At 38.2% G+C, this 21,478-nt stretch overlaps 1 protein-coding gene and 1 long non-coding RNA gene across 3 annotated transcripts; both read right to left on the bottom strand.

Moving 5' to 3' along the window:
• Positions 1 to 197: 197 nt before the first annotated feature.
• On the bottom strand, positions 198 to 6,838 carry LOC124207667. The gene is made up of 6 exons (XM_046605235.1): positions 6,677 to 6,838; positions 6,250 to 6,518; positions 5,893 to 6,091; positions 5,412 to 5,573; positions 1,639 to 1,698; positions 198 to 1,132 (listed from the first exon to the last, which is right to left on the bottom strand). The coding sequence occupies exons 1-6, from the start codon at positions 6,836 to 6,838 to the stop codon at positions 260 to 262; spliced, it is 1,725 nt and encodes a 574-aa protein (XP_046461191.1). The 3' UTR covers positions 198 to 259.
• Positions 6,839 to 20,602: 13,764 nt separating this feature from the next.
• Positions 20,603 to 21,478, bottom strand: LOC124207555. Of its 2 annotated transcripts, XR_006880040.1 has the most exons (4): positions 21,313 to 21,478; positions 21,127 to 21,239; positions 20,885 to 21,057; positions 20,603 to 20,809 (listed from the first exon to the last, which is right to left on the bottom strand). It is a non-coding gene; the product is annotated as an uncharacterized LOC124207555 (long non-coding RNA). The 2 variants fall into 2 exon arrangements; XR_006880039.1 differs by having other exon boundaries at positions 20,885 to 21,239.

Below are 21,478 nucleotides of genomic sequence, written 5' to 3'. Positions count from 1 at the left end.
TGCCACTACACTGAGCGTGAGCGGAAATAGATTTTTTTTTTTTTGTTGGTGGCGCCCCTTGCGGCGTGCCACTACAGTGAGCGTGATAGAGAGAAAAGGGTTTTTTTTTTTTCGTTTGGATGCACCGATTTCTCGGGATCCTTATGTAAGAGGGTTTTTTTTTTTTTTTTTAGAGAAGGACAGATAAACAGAGAATATTCATTCAATAATTGTATTTAGCGGTTGGAGCCGCCATGTTCAAGAATACAATTAGATTTACTTAATTGGTTGGGTTCCTCTGCTCCCTTCCTCTGGTATTTCTTCTTGTGTAGAGGTGGCCCGGACGGGTGTTGAAACGGCCTCGCTCTCTCCTTGCTGTTTCGCTCCTCTCGTACGCTCTTCTCAGAGCCGGATTGGCCTCCAATTCTCTTTCAAAATGGCGCCTGTCTTCGTCCGTTGACTCTTCTGACGAGCTGTCGTCCGTTGACGAGCTTTCGTGGCACAGCTGGATCTCGTCTTCCTCCGACTCACTTCCTTGTTGCTGGTTTGGGGCTGCAGCAGCGGCTGCTTCCTCCTCCGACTCGCTTTCCGACTGCTGGTTTGGGGCTGCAGCAGCGGCTGCTTCTTCCTCCGACTCGCTTTCCGACTGCTGGTTTGGGGCTGCAGCAGCGGCTGCTTCCTCCTGTCTCACTGGAAGGAAGACTACTCGGCGAAGTAGACCCCTTCCAACGTGCTGCTCGCGATATCGTACTTGGCGTTGTTGAATTTCGGGCGGAGGTGCCTGGATCGGCTCCTGATCAGCTTCCGGTTCTTCAATCACGACCGGCAGTAAATCTTGAGCCGGTGGTGGAACCGGTTGTGGGGCCGGTTCCTCTTCTGGCCGGTAGCGTATGTCGCCCCAAAATCTCGGGCGGAGAGCGTCGGCAAGTTCTTCCACGTTGAGGTGCCTCCTAGCAATTTCCAAAAACGGTGCTAGCTGAGGCACTAGGGCACCTGGTGGTAGCTGCTCGAGCGGGATCGGCTCCCTTGGTTGTGGACGTGGTGGCGGTTCCACCCACGCTGGCAGCAGCCCCGCTTTGCGCAGCAGCGCCCTCTTGATCCTCTGCGATCGTTTTCCTATTTTGCTGGATGTTTTGGAGACCTTTCGGCTCCTCTATAAATGTTGAGAGAGAAAGAAAAAATGTTATTTCTGACTCGGGACAATAAGCAACTGAGAATCGGTTACGGGAGGACAGCACGTGAATAAATCAGAGAAGAGACGAGTGCCCAATAGATTAGCCCAGGCCGATCTGTGGGCCAGAGGTTGGGTCGGCGTGTTCAATGGCCGCCCCCTCAGGCTAGCCCGACAACGAAAGGCACAAAAAAGTCGAGAAAAAATGGAATTTTTTGGGCATAGGTTCCCCCCCTTTGGCCGTCTTTTTGTTTTTACAATTTAGAAGTTTGATTTGGGCAAATTTTTACCCACACAACAACCACAAAAAAAAGAGAACAAAAATAACGTTTGGGGGGTCTAGAATTGTGTAGCCCCAACCGGCTTCACAATTTTGAGTTTGAGTGAGTTGAATTGAGAGGGAGGACACGTTAGTTCACTTAAACGGTTTCGAAGGACCATGTAGAAAATGTAAAAGGAATGTTCGGCGTGTCGGGCCGTTTACTTACAGTTTTCAAAGTTGAATAAATTAGACACAGTAAACCGTGTCCTCTTCTCTCACGTATATTCTACACACTGAATATTGTACAGTAAATTGGGGGGAAATAAACAATAGGGGGTAGGGTAACAACGACTGAATTTGGGGCCACCTATCGGGGGCCCCCAAGGCAATAGTCGCGTAGGTGCGCCGGTGTTGTTGTGCGGCGTCCTGATCTCGTCGTCGTCTGTTGGAATGGAATATTCCTAACAGACTCAGAAGGTGTCTGCAAATCCCTTGGATGTAACGTTTGAACTTATCGTGCGAGATCTAATGGTTCTTATAATAATTCATTCATGTTATGCTTTTATTTTTATGGCAGTTAAATAATCATATTAAACATGTTTTATTCAGTTGGAATTCTTACTCATAGATGGCCTCTAATGGGTGTCGTAAATTTGTACAAGCTGTCCAAGATTTTAACAGTTGTCCCAATTGAGAAAGACTTTTGGCCTATCTCATTACACACAAATCTGTCATAGTCCCAACAGTCCAGAATCAGGAAAACTGCCTTAATATGTCACATAAAAAATGGCAATGTTACATTTATTTGGCAGTGTGTATAATGTTTTATAGCAATCGTTGCACTTTCGTGGTGTAGATGCATCACTGTAGATCCTAGTAAATATTTTTTTTAGTGAAGAAAATAGTAAATTACTTCCTTTATTTTGAAGTTGGAACCACTAGCTAGTACCAGAGCGTAGTGGGACTGAAGTTTAAAGCGTAGTATGTGAAAAAAGTAAAAGTAAAAAAAGTGGAACACTGGAACCTTACATAAACAAATAAACTCCGTGAAAGTTCCATAAATAAATTTTCTCTTTCCAGATGGCCCTAGACTTCAATCAGTTATATACATTTTTAGGTTGTCCTAAATCTTAATTTCAGTAAAATAGTGACAATTTTTTTTTCGATGAAATAATGATACTGTTGGGTTTCATACCCAGAAGTATGAAAATATGAGAACGGATGTAGTCCAGCCAATTGGCAATCTGATGGGGAAAACATTTTTTTTTGTAGCTCTGGATTTTTTTGTCGAAAAGTAATATTGTAGGGTTTCTTAGCACAGTTTAAGCACTAGATAACAGTTTCAAGTGAATCTATTATTACGAGAGAGCAAATAAAATTTTGATGCGTAAATTGCAAACATATATTTAGAATTCGTGGTCATAATCAGCCAGTGTAAAAATTTCGTGACATTTTTTGAGTCGGACAATTATCGTGTTGTATCTCTCTTCGCTTCGCAAAAAAATCGCTTGTCAACGTAGTTGTTATTTCTATTGCTTGGCATTATTGTTGATGTTGACGTTCGTTTTGTTTGCAGAATTTAAAAAAATTCAATGGTCATGTGTACTTTATTTGGATTTTTGTTAATTACCTGCTTCAATCCAACAGTGCTGGGAGTAAAAAAAATATTATCTAGCTTGACAAAGTAACCTATGCTGCACGGGTGCGGGCCACCACCGTGGGCTCGAGTCACAATGGATGTATTCTCGCTGCATCCACTCCGCTGCTGCTTGCATCGGCAAAGATAGTGGCAGTTTTTTTTAGAGTATTCTATGACATTGATCAACTACATGTATTGTATTGCAAACTACGGGACATCAGTGTACAGGCAATAAAATAGACATCCATATTTAATAATGTTTTGTAATTTTCAAATTTCCAGCTGGAGTTTTCTAGCAACGGGAAACTTTCATATGCCAGCATTGCAAGAGTAGGCTAGGTAATTTTGGACGATGATAGCGTGGAAAGGGGACATTTGACTGAAAACAAAGTTCTAGCATCCTCTCTTGAGCTCTGTCTACAGCTGAAAGTTACAATAGTGTTAAACGGTATAGCTAGAAAACGGAATTATAAAGAATCCTATACGTAGTTCATTTATTAATATCTTAAAACTTTCAAATGATACGGTAGTTGAAACAAATGACTGAAAATCGAGAATTGAACATCATAATTCACTAACACCTGGCAGTGTACAATTCAGTTTCTCTTCGCCACTCCTGCTGAGCCAATTGGTTGCAATCGACTCTAATGGCTGCGCCTTTCCACCGTTGAGAATAATAAGTAAAGAAAATTGAAAATTCATCAAATTCGAAGATGGACGCAATAAGGCAATCTATATCAACACAGGAAGTTCTGTCTATCTTAAACGCAACGGTGGTTTCAAGTGGCTTTCGTCATTTAAAGGTTGCCGGTCATGATGTCAGGTCAACGGACTTTGAGCCGAAATGCAGTTGATATTCTGGGAGTTTTCACCAGTTGAAATTGTCAGAGTCAGAGCAAAGGTCATTCAGGCATCTTACTCGGCGTTTCCCATATAGTCCAGTCATACAGTCGGGAACTCGGTAATTTACCTAAGTCCATTTTCTTAACTTTATTTTCGAAAATAAAATGTGTTTTCATAATCATTTCAATAATCTAAAATACATTAGCAATTGCGTAAAGCGAAAGTACGCTGTAGTTCGCTCATTTCTGCACTGAATTTTGAATGGGTGACCAGCACCGACACCCAAACTTCTCATTATTCTTACCAGGTTCCTGAAATTCGTTTACAGTAGCCTGCATCCATAATCTCTACTTCCGCTCCTTTTCCCTTTCGATCTTCATCTCTTGGGACTGATTTTTCCGTTCAATGTCAATTCAAATAAAAAAGGTTTACATTTGTTGGAGATGACAGATGCGTGTCTTAATTTGTGTGTATCTTGCGTCTCTATACGCCTGCCGTTACCTTGACTTCCGTCGTGTGTTATCTCTCTTTACTTGTTATGAATCTGATGTTATGAATCTGTTTCTCAAAATTTTCACTACATGTGCAAGTTTTCTGAAATTTCAGGGACCAGTTTCAAATTTCAAAATATATTACAATCAAGGGTAAGGACTCTACAAACTACCAACATAGTATGTATGAGTAATGATTTTTAATTCTAAGAAACCAGTGTCAATTTTTCAATTTTTTCCAAAGTAATGTATAAGTCTCTACCAAGTGTCACATATAGACTACTTTTTCTACATTTGAGAGACATGTGTTAATATTTCAGTTTTGTTTCTAAAAATGGAACAAGTCTCAAAATGAGTAAACATGGAGTGACAGTGTCTCAAAAGTGGGAAATTAATTAACGATAGAACAAGACAATAGCAATACGAAACTGGTCTATTCTTGTTGGTTTCCAACCATTGAATTTGTAAAACATTACATAAATAAACAATAAATACAATACTCAGGTAGTGATAAACGCACATGAAAAGCGAATTTGCGAGACAGCAAAACAGTAGCAAAGGCGAAACAATTTATTCTGGGTGATTTTCAAACCATTGAACTTGCAACATAATATAATATATTTAAACGTCTTTCTTTCACCATCCTAGTTAATAATAAAGTCGAAATTTTGAAGGTTCTTTGATAGTAAAAGGGCAAGACGGCCAAATAACCAATGTGTCTTACCCTTAAAAGAGCGACGAAAGTCAGGCCGGCGGTTTCTTTGGGACCGATGCCTCCAACTGTTTTTCCCAGAGTTTCTTCTTGGGATTTCCATGGTCATCGCATAGGCCAGAGAAGAGAATCCGGACGGCTCTCGTTTCATAGAACCGTATGGATATTGCCGGGATTGGTATACAGTTGTGAGTCGAAATGCATAACCAAGTCAAATGAACTAATTAGATTACCTAAGATTTCTACTAAGAGATTGAAAACACTTACTGTTATTAATAGAAGAATTGAGGACCAGTATAACCAGATCATCTAACAATGATGAAATCAGGCAGATCAACATTGGGCTGTTTTGAGTAGACGATGTCAACCACGGTATTTTTGGCACCGTTAGTGAAACCCTCAGCCATGTTGATGTTGGATAATAACGTCACTTGGGCTCCAATCTCAAGGAACAGTTCAACTTCAAGCCGTCGAAACTGATCAAATGACTTTTACTTGCCACTTAAAGGCGCATTTGTCGACCGGTAGGGTAATTGGGATTTGGGGTAGTAGGGTAATTGGCATTTGCAGTTTTGGTAGTTTAAAGTTGATCCTGCGATTGACAGCTTCGATGGTGGCAAACAAGTAGGTAGCATCGGCAAAATCAGCGGTTCCAAAGTTGGCAATGGCTTCCGGATTCCTAGCTTGAAGGAACTGCCACTGGACTACGGAACAGTCTCCCTCTCTCAAAGAGTTTAGTGTCTCCAGAAATGTTTGCTGGTCGATGTCGCCGTCTTACACTTCTAGTCGTCAAACTTCTGTCAACTTGATGACGAATTGGAAAGCCAAGTAAGCAGCCCGACCCTCGTTAGTAAACGGTGCTGTCGATTGCTGCGAATAGAGAGAAGGACTAACTACAGGTGGAAGCTGAGCTGGATCTCCAACCAATACAACGGCCAGCCCACCAAAGAAACTGTTGCTGCATTTGGCTTCACGAAGACGAGCGTCAATTTTTCTAAGCTTAGACAGGCTCAACATTGAACACTCGTCAATTATGATAACATGAACATGACGGTATATCTCCTAAAGGGTGCCAGCTTCATTCCATTCAGAGAGCCAAACTTTGTAGGTCCTTTTTCTACTGGAATTTGAAATCTATTGTGCAAAGTATACCCGCGAATGAGATAGGCAGCTTTCTCAGTGAAAGCCGAACAGACGAGATGTTCCTTAGGGACAACACTGGATATTTCTGCAATAACGAACGTTTTGCCAATACCAGCAGTGCCATTGACAATAAATAAGAACTGCGTGCGAGATTTCAGAGCCTCTAAAACCATGTAGAACCACATTTGTTGTAGCCGATTCAGTTGACAGGGATTAACAAGGGGTAAATTGGTAGAATCAGTGCCGAGATCTCTTCCGTTGTTTAGATGATTGGCCGACTAAGTACTTCCACAGGCCAATTCACGTGCAGTGCAATGAAGCTGAACACTATAGTCAGACAAGAGAAAGAACGGCCAATAATTGGTAGATCAAGACGAACTTCATGTTAGTCAGCAGGTCGCATACCGACCACTTGCTGCCATTCAAGTTTATTTACGTTGTCGTTGTCAATGTTGTCTTGTTCTTGGAGGTCATCAGCTGCCTGATCTAATTGACTTTGCAGTTCCTCGTCCAAGTTGAAATATTGACGCATTTCTTGAGCTGCAGTCAATCGAAACTCTTGCCATTTCCAGACGACAAGGTTGCCATCCAAAAACATAGGAGTAGATCATTCCGTCCATGGGAAAAACTTTATGAGTGAAAAATGGCAGAACAGATAGTAGGTAGCTGACGTAGGAGAATTTTGATGCACTAAGATTCCCTTTGACGATATTAAAGTGACGACAAAACTCGATAAAATTGGGTTGAGCCAGATTCCAAGTGGGGAGGTGTTTTGTTCGATGTAGACGTGACGTTTGGCAAAGAATAGGTAAACAGAATAGGTCGAGTTTCCAACACAACAGTCGTTGGATTTTTGTGCACTTCGTTAACAGTCAGGTCCAAAGAGACGTTGACAAATTTGAAGGTTAATTCTCTTTGATGCCCCAAAACAAAAACAAAGAGGCGCTTCACCTTTCCCGACATCACAATGGCCAATGAAACGAATGATGGAAGAGCGAAATGCGGAGCCAGCATTGTCGGTGACATCAGCCTTGCTGATAATCGTCTTGATCACTTGCTTACAAGTGTTGCTAGTACGCTGTTGCTTGCTAGCATATTTGACCATATGGTTCATGGCAGCGTGACCCACATAGCACGGGGAAGTCTTAAAGAGAACCGGAAGATGTAAGGTTGTCTGGAATGAGGATGTCCTGAAGAAGTCTTTGGGTAATTTGTAAGACTCCTCACTTGTGTCCTAAATGACCCGGACAAAGTTCTTTCAGATATCTTACTAGACTTTTTTAGTTCTTCTTAAAGTTTTTCTTTTTACCTATAAAAGGCGTTTCTGGGACAACTGATTATCAAAGAAATCGCCTCCAAATGCCTCGTAACAGTCTTTTAGACGTCATTAAGAACTGTTAAAGATGTCTATATTAATGTTAAATGAACTCAAAATGTTTGGCTAAAGACAACCAAAATAATATTCGAGGGTGTTGTAAAGTTTAATTAAAGACTACCTCAAGACATTAGACAACTAAATTAAAGAGGTTTATTTTGAGGACTTGAACACAATAAATTAAAAAAAAATACATGTCAAAGCGTTTATTTTCTGTTCTGATAATATCAGAAAGAGATTACGGGGCCATCCGGCCTATACAGATTCAAGAAGATAAATCTAATGACTTCCCGGAATCGCTTGTTTCAATCTGTCAACAGCCTTTCGGATGTAAAGCTTGCTTACTTCTTCAATTTTCGGGATTGGTGTTTTCTCAAAGTCCCCGTGTTTGAAAGCTACGATTACAGCCAATGATAATCGTGATCCTCTTACAGTTAAAACCTTATGTTTTCCCCTGTTAGGCTTTGGTGTTCCCGTCTACGTGTAAATCCTCATAAATTCGTTGGTCATAATTTCTTTCCAAATACGTCTTTTTGTATCTTCCAAGTTTTTTTCAAAAAATCATGAATTTGTTTTTCAAAAATCAACATCTCGTTCTTAAACTCACAAAAAATTGTTTCAATCCTTTTACGACACATTGACACAATTAAATTATTAACCTACCTAAACTTAACCTACCCTAATTTGACGTGCTCGTTTAATAATTCATCTTCAAAATATTTGAAGTCCTCTATGGATTACAAGGGAAGGGCGACGTGTTTGTTAAAGACGGGATGTCGATTTGCTTCGGTGGGTATACAGATTTGAAAACTCAAGCAAAGCCGTCGCAAATCTTTTACGCCAGCTTTTACTTCTGCTAGTTTCTTGACATCACGCGCAAGTAACGATTTTGATCTAGAAAATAAAATACTTCATAAATAGAAATATGTCTTTTAAACGATTCGTTCTTTCTGGCTAACATTTTGATGACATGTTTCTCGAAAGGTGTGCGTCTAACACTCAAAACTGCAAAAATTTTAAAAAAGTAAACAAATTTCAAAAACTTTACTTTATTTAATACCATTTGATGGTTTTGCAAATTTGCTGTTTGAAATCTCTTTAAAAGTAGACGGCAACGCAATTCTTTTAACCTCAGAGAACCTCGTCATCTTCATTATTGTTATTAGAATTCTGCTCGCTTTCAATGGCAGATAGTTCGGTAGGAACTGCGACTATTACAAAAAAGCACAACAAATTAGCTAATAGCATTGGTAAAAAGCAAAAATTTTCTTACCTCTTTTTAAAGGGATAGAAAGTGGTTGAAAAACTTTATTGGGTTGGATTCGCTGCGTTAAGGTACCACTACTTATAACTTCAGCCACATCTTCGTCTTCTTTAACGATATTCTCTTCTGAATCGCTACTAGGTATGATTTTGCGACAAACTTTTTTGCTAGGGTTCAAACTTTCGAAAACTTTGTCCACGGGTTCTTCATAAAAGGAATGTTGGGAAAAATGAGGAATATTATACATAGCACCTGCTGATGCAATTCATTTTTCTTCTGATGACTATTGTGATTCAACACAAGACAGCGAAACAAATTTTTAAACCGTATCAACTACAAAGTCAGGTATGAATAGAAGAGCTACTCCATAAAATTTAGTAAGACTAATATCTATAAAGTTCAAGAATCTAGTGTTGCAGAAACTGAACCACCGTCACCTGGTGGACCATAACTTCGGACACAGCTAGCTACCTCGCAAATACGAAAACACATAGAATTCTCCAAATGTGATGAACGTTTGAAAATTCTGAATCCATTCTTCGCTGATCTTCCTCTGTCGACTCGAACTCTTGTCAAGACCCGGAGAAAAGCAGTAACATTGAAAACTATTCAGCATGGTAAATATTACCACTTCGGAATCAAGAAAGCAATTTTAGATACGCTGGTGTTACTGAAATTTCTCGAATAACCTGTTTCTGGAATCGGCTGTCTGTTGGAATCGATGGTTTTCACCTCGTTAACAGTTCCGGAAGTCAGTTTTGGCCAATTGTAGGCTATTTGTCATTTCTAAACAATTCTCCGTCCTTTCCCATCGGCGTGTTCCACGCTTTTTTGAAACCAACTAGTTGAAATGCTTTCTTATTGGACTTCATTTCGGAAGCAGAAGAAATTGAAGAAATAGGACTTTTATTTCAAGGCAAATATTTTCCCGTTAAAAAAAGCAATCATTTGCGATGCACTAGCAATGGCAATGATTCTATGCATCAAAGGGCATTCCTCCGAACGTTATGGCTGTGCCAGATGCACAGGCTTTGGGCCATTTCTTGGTTAATTGCGGACAAATGTTTCCTTTAGAAATAAGCCATGTGTTGCTCATCACCATCGTTGGTCTATCCTTTAAATCCTCCATGACTTAGATATAGTGAAAGATATCCCAATACATCCAATAGTGCACCTACTTGATCTAGGAGTCATGAAAAAAATACTTGCTTTCATTCTTGGGACAGGTCGAAAGAAAAGAAACATTCTAAACGTTACTTTACACCACACGACAGCTACTTTCGTTGATTCTTTCATAACTGAGCAACTAACGGCATTAATTTCAAGAACGAAATTTGTAAGAAAATCTCAGACGATCAGAGAACTTCCTCGTTGGAAGACCTTCGAATTCAGAACTTTTCTTCATTACATTTTCCAGAAGTTTCTCCCCCTGCATTTTATGATCATTTTCTTTTTCTCCGTGTAGCTGTAAAGCTGAAATCTTATGAACCATGGTGTGCAACTGAAAATGATTTTGCTAATGCATTTCTTGTTTCGTTACTCAACCAACGGCTCTTTATTCACATTTTTTTACGTCTTACAACATTCTTGCTATGTTTCATCTGCCTTCGGACGTCTTTCGATTTGGACCACTGGATAATTTCAGTGCTTATCGTTTTGAAAATTGCAGTGGTAAAATGAAAAGGAACCTTAAAAAGAATGATAAACCCCTTCAACAGCTTATCAAGATACTATAAGAGACCGTTCAAGATCAGAGCTTTGTGCGCCATAACTCGGCAGAGCAAACTGAATTCATCGACAGTCATAGTAGCAATCCTATCGTTGAACATTTATTCGGCATTCAATTTAGATCAGTAAAACTTCCAGGAATAGGACACATGAGATGACGAGGCTGATAATTGTTTGTTTCTTAAAGACATGTCTGTTGTTGCCATTGTAGATTTCGTCAAAGGTTTCAAAAATATGAGCGTTGTAGTTGGTAAAAAGTATGAAAGTCAAGGAGATGCATATACATATCCTTGTCAATCATCTGTAAAATGTGTGAGTATGCTGTATCATCCCCTTCTGTTTTCCAATCGTGGGACATAATTATATTATGTGTAAGATTGCCTACCTCAATCTCATTAAATTCATTTGTTGTATTCCCTTTTAAAAGGCAAAAATAAATGTTAATGTTCATGAGGTTTATCGCTCATGAAGTTTCTAAAAATAATATTTTTTTTGTCTTTTTGAAGCCAACAAAAAAGATTCACGCTGAAATATTTGGCTTAAACTAATTTGAAATAATAGCAGACGACGACTTGCTTAAAGTACTTTCTCAGAACCATATCTGGCTGAACATTTCAATTGAGTATTTATTGTTTAATTATGTCGGTGTCTTCATTTATGGGGAAAAGGCGCATAAAATAGATACCATTGTTATTGTTTATACTGAAGATTACGGAGGTATCAAAAAGGAGAATGTGACTTTTGAAGCAATTAACTATGAAACCTATATGGATTCAGTTATTTTAAATTGCTATACAAACACTCTTCTAATTTTGAATTATAATTCCATTGTTATTGTCATTTCCATAGGAACAAGTACTCATGGATCAAAATTATATTCATATACAAACGTTGTTTGTTAGTTTGTTAGTTTTATTGCACGAAAATAAAATTTTACGTGAATCACATTTCAATGAGCTCCTCAAGAAATACTTATGTGCTTTTCCGAAAACCCATAATAGAATTTGAATTTCTCGTTAGAAAACCAGATGTTGGATGGAATAGTTTTGTACCTGTTGAAATTCAGCAGCAGAATTCTGTTACTTTCGATTACTATTAAATAAAAATCTTCTTTCTAATTGTGTCTGTTTTAGATCTTCTAAACGACATCTTACAGACATTAAAAACACATCCGTTTAGTTACTCTAAAGTCTTCTCTTTAAGAAATCCAGAAGAAACCTTAATTTTTGTCGCAAAAATCAATGGTAAAATTGTCTCATTTTGGTTGTCTGTTCAAGGCATAAAAAAGCGTCTTCTTTCTTTTACCTGTTTTCCCCTTGTACAGTTGTCCGAAGATAGTCTTATTATGGACGTATTACGGAAAACTTATTTTCGTATTATGTCCTTGTCTCAAGTTAGACTTCCAGTGGACAACCTAAAAACTTATTTGTATTTCCTTTTCCTAAGACTTCTGGACGTCTTAAAGCCGTCCTTATTTCACCTTTTTTAGTCTTCAAATTCAGTTGTCCTAAGGTAGGCCTGGTCGGATATCTTTAAGGCGTCCTTTTTTAGACAAAGTAGTCTTTGTCCTTAGGTAGGTCTTGACAGACAAGTTAAAGACACCCCTTTCTAGTCTGGAATATCTTTGGGCTTATTGGAAGTCCTCGGGATATCTTCAAGACAACCTTGTGCTATGTGGGAATGATCAAGAATGATCTGAAGATCGACATTGACACACCAATGTTCCAACATTGAACGATTATGAACATTCAAGAACTTCGTTTCTTTGTAGAAAAATTTTGGCACGAACAGGGTCTATGGTCTTTCTTCTTTTCTTTTCAAAACTATTCTTGACTCATCGGCTATATCAAAAAGAAAGTTGAATAGACATTCGGTGCCACCATTCTTTGACTTGCAGTAACCAGCTGGTCCGCAGACATATCGTTGAACGCAGTTTGCCAAGCTTTCGTAGTAGTCGTCCATGGCTGCTCCGTCGTTCGGAATTGATGAGACATTCGTTGGACAGGGATTGGAAACTGGTACTTCAGCATTGAACGGATTGGCCAAATCAGACCGAGTATTAACAGCAGACAGCAGAGTATCGGTATACTTTAGAACTTTATGTTCTGAAAGGATGCCGTCGTCGATTAGAGTTTGCCTTTCCAGGACGTCCTGTTCGCTGAGGTCAGCTGTGTACTGTGGATCAGTCAGATTGTGTACCATAAGTAAGCCAATGTAGACTTTGGTTAACAGGTCTGGGTAGTGTTTGAGCTTTACTACGCCGTGGGCATGAATGGATGTTCTGGATTGCCACTCAAAGTGATACCACATCCATTTGAGATCCAAGAATTTTTTTTTTAATTTACAATGAAAATAATAACACTAACTCTTGGAAATACAAGCAAACCCGAAGAAAAAACAATCTCCCATTGGTTGTTCTGGTTTGCAGCTGTACGAGAAACAAATTGTACGGATTTTAACTATCTCTTCAAATTGGTGTATCATGTAGTGTAAATTTTTACCAAGTGTTTATCTATATCTATAATTGGTTATCTAGACAAACGTGTTTCTGCCGAGTCAGGTCCATTACTCATCGTATTATCACCCATGTGTATTCTAATTGTTCTCCTGTCAAACCTTTCGGGATACCTTTCTGCCTAAGTTAATCTACATGTAATTTTGGGTTGTCTCCAAACTAAAAAGGAAATGCTGGCCCATAGCAGGGCAACATCTAGAAGCACAGCCAGCATCAGTATCATCATAGTATTCGCTATCAGGGCCCAAAAGCTGGTAACACAGTCAGTCAGCAGTCGTCAGCTGCTACCAGTCGTTCCGCTCATTCCGGCTTCCTCCAATCGCTCTCTCAGTTATCCATACCAGTAGCAGCCAGCGGCCAGCCAACTCCCTACTCTCTCTCTCTATTCTCCCAATTTATCCTTCTCCTATTCTCCCTCTTGTATTATCCCTATGGCGTCCTCTGCTGATGTGTGCTCTCAATGCTTTTAATAAACTTATTAACTCTCAAGCGAAGACTAGTTATCACATATTATTCACGTAAGTTCGTAATTTTCAGACTTATGGGTTAGATCCCAGTTACTAGCTTCCGCATGAGTAAAATAAATTTATCCAATTTGTCTCTTATTGTTGCTAAACTCTGTCAGGGTTTCAGAGAACTTTTACGAAAAAATATAAAATCCTGGGATTAGAGAGGAATAAATCGCAAGTGTATTGAATGGAGAGAGTAGGTGTGCTACATAAATGTATACAAAAAGCATTTTCTTTCTGTACTAAATAGTTCACAGTTCATTTCATAGTTCATAACATATTGAGAGCAGCAAGTCTATAACGCTTTTCTGACGGTTCATGGTGTTGCTTTTCAATTGGCTGGCATTGAAGAGACGCTGTTTATTGGATTTTTCTACCGTTTATGAAGCTTGGATCAAAGCAGGCGAACACGTGGTGTTGACAGAGATACAGGTCATTCAGTGAATTACGAACGAATCAGTCTTCCATGAATCACTGAATTCGTTTCCGGAGCGAACAAAATGCAGACAGATCCTCATGAAAAGTTTGAGAAGGGAGTTTGTAGAAGTTTGTATAAATTTTAGTTGGTAAAATGGATCGGTGTTGGGAACGTCATTTGGCCAGCAATCAGGGTTGCAAAATATTGGACACCACGCTGCTTGATGAGAGATTAGGTAAGGCACGCTCTTTTTATTTTCAGTCGGCAGCAAAAACTCAACGATCGGAATTTTGTGTGAATTTTTAATTTCCCAGAAGAAACCCCTAAAAAATAAAAGTGAAAGTTGCTTAGATACGGACTCCCGGCTCCGATTCTCGCACGAATTTCAGTTCAGCCAGGAGTTCTGGAAGATAAAGGGGAGTCTTCTCTCTATTACGTAAATTGGAAATATAAGCGAATGTGAATGTACGTACGTACTTTTAGCTATTAACTCATTCTGGTTGATGAAGGTGAATTCACTTTTTTTCTTTCTTTGGGGAATTCTGAAATTACGCCATTGGTCACCCATAAAATAATGTATTTTTGTACTATTGGGCAGGATTCTAGTAAAGTATTTGCCATCACCTCATAGCCTACTCTTGTTACAGCTACAAAGCAGAAATCTCTCCTGTGTTTTCAGTGGAGTCGAGCGGCAGTTATAACTAGTACAGTATCTTGCAAGAAAACCTGACACTTTTGTCATCTGACAACGTTGACAAAACTGTCAGCTTTTGTTGCAACATACTGTACATATGCGTTACCATTTTACAAAACGGAGAATTTACAATTACTATTTTCAACAATCTTTTTCCATCACATCTACTTTTTGTTTCTTTTCACCCATAGCATTGGCCATACATAGGGATGAAATATTTACGGTTTATTGAATATCTTGAACCAGATTTTTGTTTACGTAATACCTCTTAAAAGAAAAATGCGAAAAAATACTTCCTAAGAAAATGTAGTAACAAAACATACAGGGAATTCCATGCATGGCCTATAGACGAAAACGTATTTAAAAAATGGGTTAATCAAGTTATAAAAAATAAAGAAATCAATGAATTCTCAGGGAATTGTCAAAAACTGATATACAAATAAGTAAGTCATCTGTATTATGCAGTCAATTGTTGTGAACAATCTTTATGTATTTGCATCAAGGAAAATGAAAAAGGATGCTGTACCAACCATTTTTAATATGGTAAATAGTTTAATGAATAGTCTTTTTAAATACTGATTCTTCAGCCATTTCTAAATGCCAGGTACAAGCAGCTGTTCAAATAGTGCCCATCATGGTGAAATTATTGCTTCGTGTGTTGCTCAACAAAAGTGGCGGTTCCGATATATAGATGAAAGGTAGGGAGTCTGGATTGACGAGAATAAATTTATTATTAGCTCTGGACGTTAGCATCTGCTACTGGGAAAGTTGGTTGCTGACCGGAAGGCTCATCTAAAAAACGAAGAGCCCGGTTACATTCTCCTGGGTCCACCACGATGAGAATTCCGTCCTAGCGAATAATTCCAGATCTAGGATTTTCGATCCGGGCGGAAGGAGATTAGGCCGCCACTTCAACCTGGCAGTCCGGCCACAAGCGGCCTGTGACTGGCGCCTGTTGGGAGAAATGAAAACGAATTCTTTTCCAGGAAGAGGTTCGGTGCTGACAAGGAAAATGAATTAGGATAAAGGGAATTTATAAGAATAAGAGTAAAAAATAAATGGTATAGGTAAAATGACCAAATTTTGTAAAATAACGCAGTTTTGCATTGATGACATAATTTTAAATAAATGTATTTATTATAGTGACATGAAAACCCGGGTGAATAATACACTTACCCAAAAAACAACGAAGAAGCCCATTCTGGTCAGTGGAGTGCTTCCTGTGATTGAGTATAACAAAGAAAGGCATGGGACATGGTTTCAGTAGGATGACCACTTGGGGTTCTTCGTTACTGTTGACATATTACAATTGATTTGTCCACTATGCAAGAAAAGTGGAGAACCTATAAAAAGAAAGGAAAATCATTGGTCTATGACATCATTACATTCGATTCGTTCTTGTTTTAATTGCTTCCTAGTTGTTTAAATTCTTCCAGTGGTAGGGCGAATCCAACTGATTTTTGTTTTAAATTGTGGAAATGTGTCTCAGATAATTTTTTGTAAGAAAATCAAATTTTCTTTTTTATCATATGATAACATTTAAATTTTGAAGTATGGGATAATTCGCAAGTTTTTTAAGGGGCAAACTGGATTGGATTATAAGATTCACATAATTCAAGAATCCGCAGATTTCATGGATCGATCCTTATTATCTCATCATTAGCTCATGACTTTCCATGATAGATTCGCTGAAAAAACCGAACATGATAGATCTCTTTAAATATGTCTAATTGGAAGGGATAAAAAAATACTGTCTGAAGTAGCCTAATAAATTAACTTTGTTAATTAAACTGTTAGGCTAAATTTAAAAGATCGACACATCGGTGGGATTAAACCAACAAAAGTTATTTACATCATTCGGCTTTGGACAATTAACGACCTCTCCAATGGCCATTCCTAATTTCACCATATTTTCTGGTGATATATTCCTTAGAAAAATTTTCGAATTTAGTGCTCCCCAATCTAATGATCTAATGAAATAAAGGAATGCAACTAACCAATGGTTAACGGATTTCTTTCGGCAGCTGGCAACCGTAAGTTTTTTATGAAAAAATCACAAATTTATAATAATAGTTTTTTCTTTATTCCTTGTACTTAATGTACTGTATCAAGGGTGATTCGAAATATTGGAGTACAAAATTTTCAGACAGTTCCCAAGTAACTAACGGAAAATATTTTCTCTTCATACATGTCTACAAAAATTAACCAAATTATTCCACAAACGCTGTAGAAAGAATGCCAAAAAAAAAACACTGTTGCGACAAAAAATTTTGCTAAAAAGCTGGTTCCTGTTGAAGTTGCCTTCTCTTATGCCGGCTTCTCAAATGTCTTTTCTAATTATCACCGAGATAGTATGCGCGATGTCTTTGTTTACTTCTACCACCGAAGCGAATGCAGAAACATATGGCCTGCCAACATACGGCAAGAATAATCTGCAACACAGCTTTGGGGGGTTGAAGCTCCACCACCATTGCTAGGGAAAGGAATTACGTTGAGGGTGGTGCTTTAACCCCCCTAATGTTGTGTTGCAGGTTCCTCCATCATAAACCACTGCGCCAGTGGTGTGCTCTATAATGTCGCGTTCCTTCAAGTGTTCTTTCACCTTAAGGCGATACTGAGAACGCATTTTCTAACATTATGGCAAAAGTTTTGAAATATTCAAAATTTAGACATTTTCATTTTCGAAATTTTTGAGTGTTTTTATAAAAAAAGTTGAGGTTTTAAAAAGTAAAAGATATTGCACAACCTGGAATCTAACGTCACATCATTAGTGAGTGATCATCATGAGTGAGTATACCAACATACTATCCACAAGTCCACAAGAACATTTAAAAATATTGGAAATAATTGAAATTAGATTGCGTTTCATTGGTCTAAACTTTTTATCTAGTCCGTGACTTCCATTAATTAAGAAGTTTAAATAACTTAAGAATGTAAAATTAACTTAGAAGAACTAATTAAGAAAATTTGGTGGAAGCTCTTAAAATTTCATACATTAAAGCCAAATACAATGCCCATTTTAACCGTAAGTCCATTAGACCATGAAAAGATGGTTTTGTGTTTAATGAAAGTGATTTACACTTCCAAAACCTTTTATGAAGATCCTTTCATCTAGAAAGGTCTGCAAGAAGGATACCGAATAAAACTTGTCATCCAATGTCGTCGTCGAATCGATGGTTTTTTCATAAATTTTATTAAGCTCGTCTAATCCCAATTTGTGTCAACCAAGTCAAAGAAAAACGAGGCGCAATGCCCGAGGATTTTCTATATGGCGAAAAGTGACTTCAACTGCTTAGTTGCGCGATCCAATCAAATGTTTAAAAAAGTTGTCAAACAGCCAACACAGTCTCAGGGACTCGAGTCCAACCTCGGACCTTTTCAAGCATTTTGAGTAGGTCCAAGGTTGGACTCGAGTCTTCGCAACGTTTATCGTCGAATAACCGCTAGGGGGGGGGCATTAGAAAAGCCGTCAAGCCATTGTCGTGATATAATTGTTTTATAACGATTAATCGAAATTTCAGGGATGTAATTAATCAATGTTAATGATATATTTTGTGGGTAGAATTTCAAGGGCTTCAAGCTTGTGATTTTACATTAGCTTTCCCTTTCATATAAAATTTCAGAAAAGTCGTTTGGTACTACCGTTTAGTACCACTCGATTTGTTATTGTTTGTCGGTGGTTTCTCAAAACATTGAAATTCAAAATCGTGTGATCAAAATTGTGTGGTTTTTTTATTGCTGGTATTGAAATGGAAAGAAATAGTACATACACATAGGGTAAGCTTTTCTTTTTTGACATTTCGTTGCTTAGTACATGACCCAAATGTCTTTTCAGTTCGACCCACAACAAGAGGCTCGACTCAACAAGCTTCGAGTAATTATTATATATCCTTATCATCAAACTTTATTTATAAAGCTGCCCCCTTCAATGACATCATTTTTTATCTATAGGCTAGCCACCCAAGATCCAGACTTGTTCAGAATCCAGTTGAAGAACAAAGTAGGACTCGTGTCTTTGCCAATCAAATAGAAAAAGAAAGGTGGCTGAGGAGTAAAAACAAACGACTTGTTTCCATTGAGAAGCAGCTTAGGGTTGCCAAAAGAGATGGTGTACAGTCAATTTTGGCTGTTTTCTCAGAGAACATTAACGAAGGCAGAAAATCATTTCTCAGCTTTGGTCCCCAGGCCAATACTGTGTTGGTGTCTCCCAAAGGAAAAGCTTTCATGCAGAAATGGAATGAAATTATGCGTTCATATCAAAGTAAGTGTGTTATGATTACATTTTTATTTTGTATTACACAAAAATTCCTGTTCTAGAACGGGGACTAGCTGCAGTTAATCTTCAGCAAGGCAACCTCACCTCAGAAAGGTAACTTGATGGTCATCAAGTAGCTACAAGTATTTTAAATTATTGTTCCCTTAAAATGTGTATGCATTCAAAGACTTTTTTTCTATTCTTTTGTCTGTAGATGAGGAAGAATCAGGCACGGAAGCTCAATCAGGTTCTGTTATTGAAAATGCTTCTGGAACTGCGTTACCTACACCTCAGCCAATTATTCCAATGCCAATAACCGTTTCTGTCTCTAGATGTGAAGGATTAGAAGGAGAATTAGAAACCTCACATGATACAAATAATCCTAATCCTACACGTAAATTGATTTGTTTTCTGTTAGAATATGTTAAGATTGTACAGATTCTTTTTCTATATTTAGATTACATGAAAACGGAAAGTCATAATGAAGAAAATTCGGATCCTGAGGCTATTCCCCCTACACCTCCGATTACTACGATTCCAACAAGTTTTTCTACGAATATTACAAATCCTTTATGAATTTGTGAAAATCCAGCATCCATTTCTCCACAATTCAATTCCACGCCTTCGCTTAGGGGTGCAGTCTCAGGACGTGGAAGTGCAGTCTCAGGACGTGGAGGTGCAGTCTCAGGACGTGGAAGTGCAGTCTCAGGACGCGGAAGTGCAGTCTCAGGACGTGGAGGTGCAGTCTCAGGACTCGGATGTGGAGCTAAACGACCTAAACCGTTTCTCATAACCAAAGTTGGGAAATGGAAAGGAAGTTATTTTTACCTCAATCCCATAAGTGGTAATGTAAGTATCTTATTTCTAAACTGAATTCATTGGGTTACTGACTTATTTCAACAGAAACCCCAATCGCTCTGCTATAAATCAATCTCATCTTAGCTGAAATTTATAAGAAATTCTCTATTTAGTTGCAGCCATATCCATCACCCCAACTCTCCCCTATTGTGACGGAAGTAAGTGAATTACAAAGAGAAGAGGTTCCTATTGATTGGCAAGAAAATTTACCTTAAGTATCAAATATTCGGGGTTTGCAATTTTACTGTGCTAATATGTTCCTTGTCTTTTAAATTATAAAAAATGACTCAGAGTAATTGTCCTGCAATATTATCTGATGAATGTACGGCCAGGGTTTATGAAGTGATTGTGCACTGGCATATGCAGGTGGGAATATTGAATACAAAATTAAGAATGCTTCACAGTTCGCACTTTATGATTTTTCACTTGTGACCATTATTTTGTTGTGGGAATTATAATCGGATTGCATTTAAAGCTCTCTTGGGAGTGAGTACAGACTACAGACAGTCTACTTGTATTTTTTAATGCACGACACTCGGTATTCAATTTATTTCTGATTGCTACTCTAATGGGACATTTTTTCTCCGGTAGGACGTCTCCGTAGACGTAGAGTGTTTTTCCATGTGTCTCTGACAAACCCTGTCAACAATTATTATAAAATGAAAACATGGTTTACACTATTTTGGAATAAAATCCTTGCTTACTAACAATGTCGTTGAGGTCATTTTCTGGGAGACCAGGTTTGTTAGCTCTGTGTTTGAAGCACCATTATTTTATTTTTTATTGCATCCACCTGACAAGGACCGACTTCCCCAAAGCGTCTTAGAGTAAATGGATTCCAAGAGTTTGTTGATCATTAAATCAAAATTATCTTTCGTTTCCCTTCCAACGACCAACACTTTATCTATTTCTGATCTTTCGATTTTTATATGTGAACCCGCTAATAAAGGAACCTGAAATATAAATCGAGTAAAATTGGTAAAAATAATGATAAATGATTGTTACGATAGAAGTTGATTTATTATTACCATGACTTGCAGCTCGTTACTCGTCCTTTTTCTTTTCCCCTGGCTACTTTTACTAGTAGCATTGGTTTGCCTCAATTCTTGTTTTGAATCATTAATCTCTTTGTTCAATTCTTGGATTGTGTGTACAATAAACCATTTTCAATCTCTAATTCGTCATTTCGTTTGGTCAGTGACTCAATATTTAATGATATAGAAACACTTTTCACTCATCAATGCTTGTTTATTTGGTTTACAAAATTTACCTGATGATTAACATCTTGGTTCTGGGATGACGATGAATCACTTTCTTGTTGGCCTTTCTTGCAGCTGTGAGAAGGTGGATCGACTTCAGATTGATGTTCAACATTGTCCTCGTCTTTTGTGAACATAAGATTAGGCAACATGAGATTAAAATAACTATACTTATAAATTGATTTTCTTTGAATCACCTGCTCCCTGAAACATGTCAGGTGACAATTGAACCATATATCCATCTACAAATTTACTGGGCACTAATCTCATTCTTGTGTTGTGTTGGCTTTCACAGCCCCCTTTTAATGCCATCTCAACTTTCTCCATTATTGATTTGTGAGTGTAATATTACATAACACACGG

Source organism: Daphnia pulex, chromosome 11, assembly GCF_021134715.1.
Source record: "Daphnia pulex isolate KAP4 chromosome 11, ASM2113471v1".
Lineage (NCBI taxonomy): Eukaryota > Metazoa > Arthropoda > Branchiopoda > Diplostraca > Daphniidae > Daphnia > Daphnia pulex.
The sequence above is the reverse complement of the archived record's forward strand: the minus strand, read 5'-3'. Positions and strand labels throughout refer to the sequence as shown.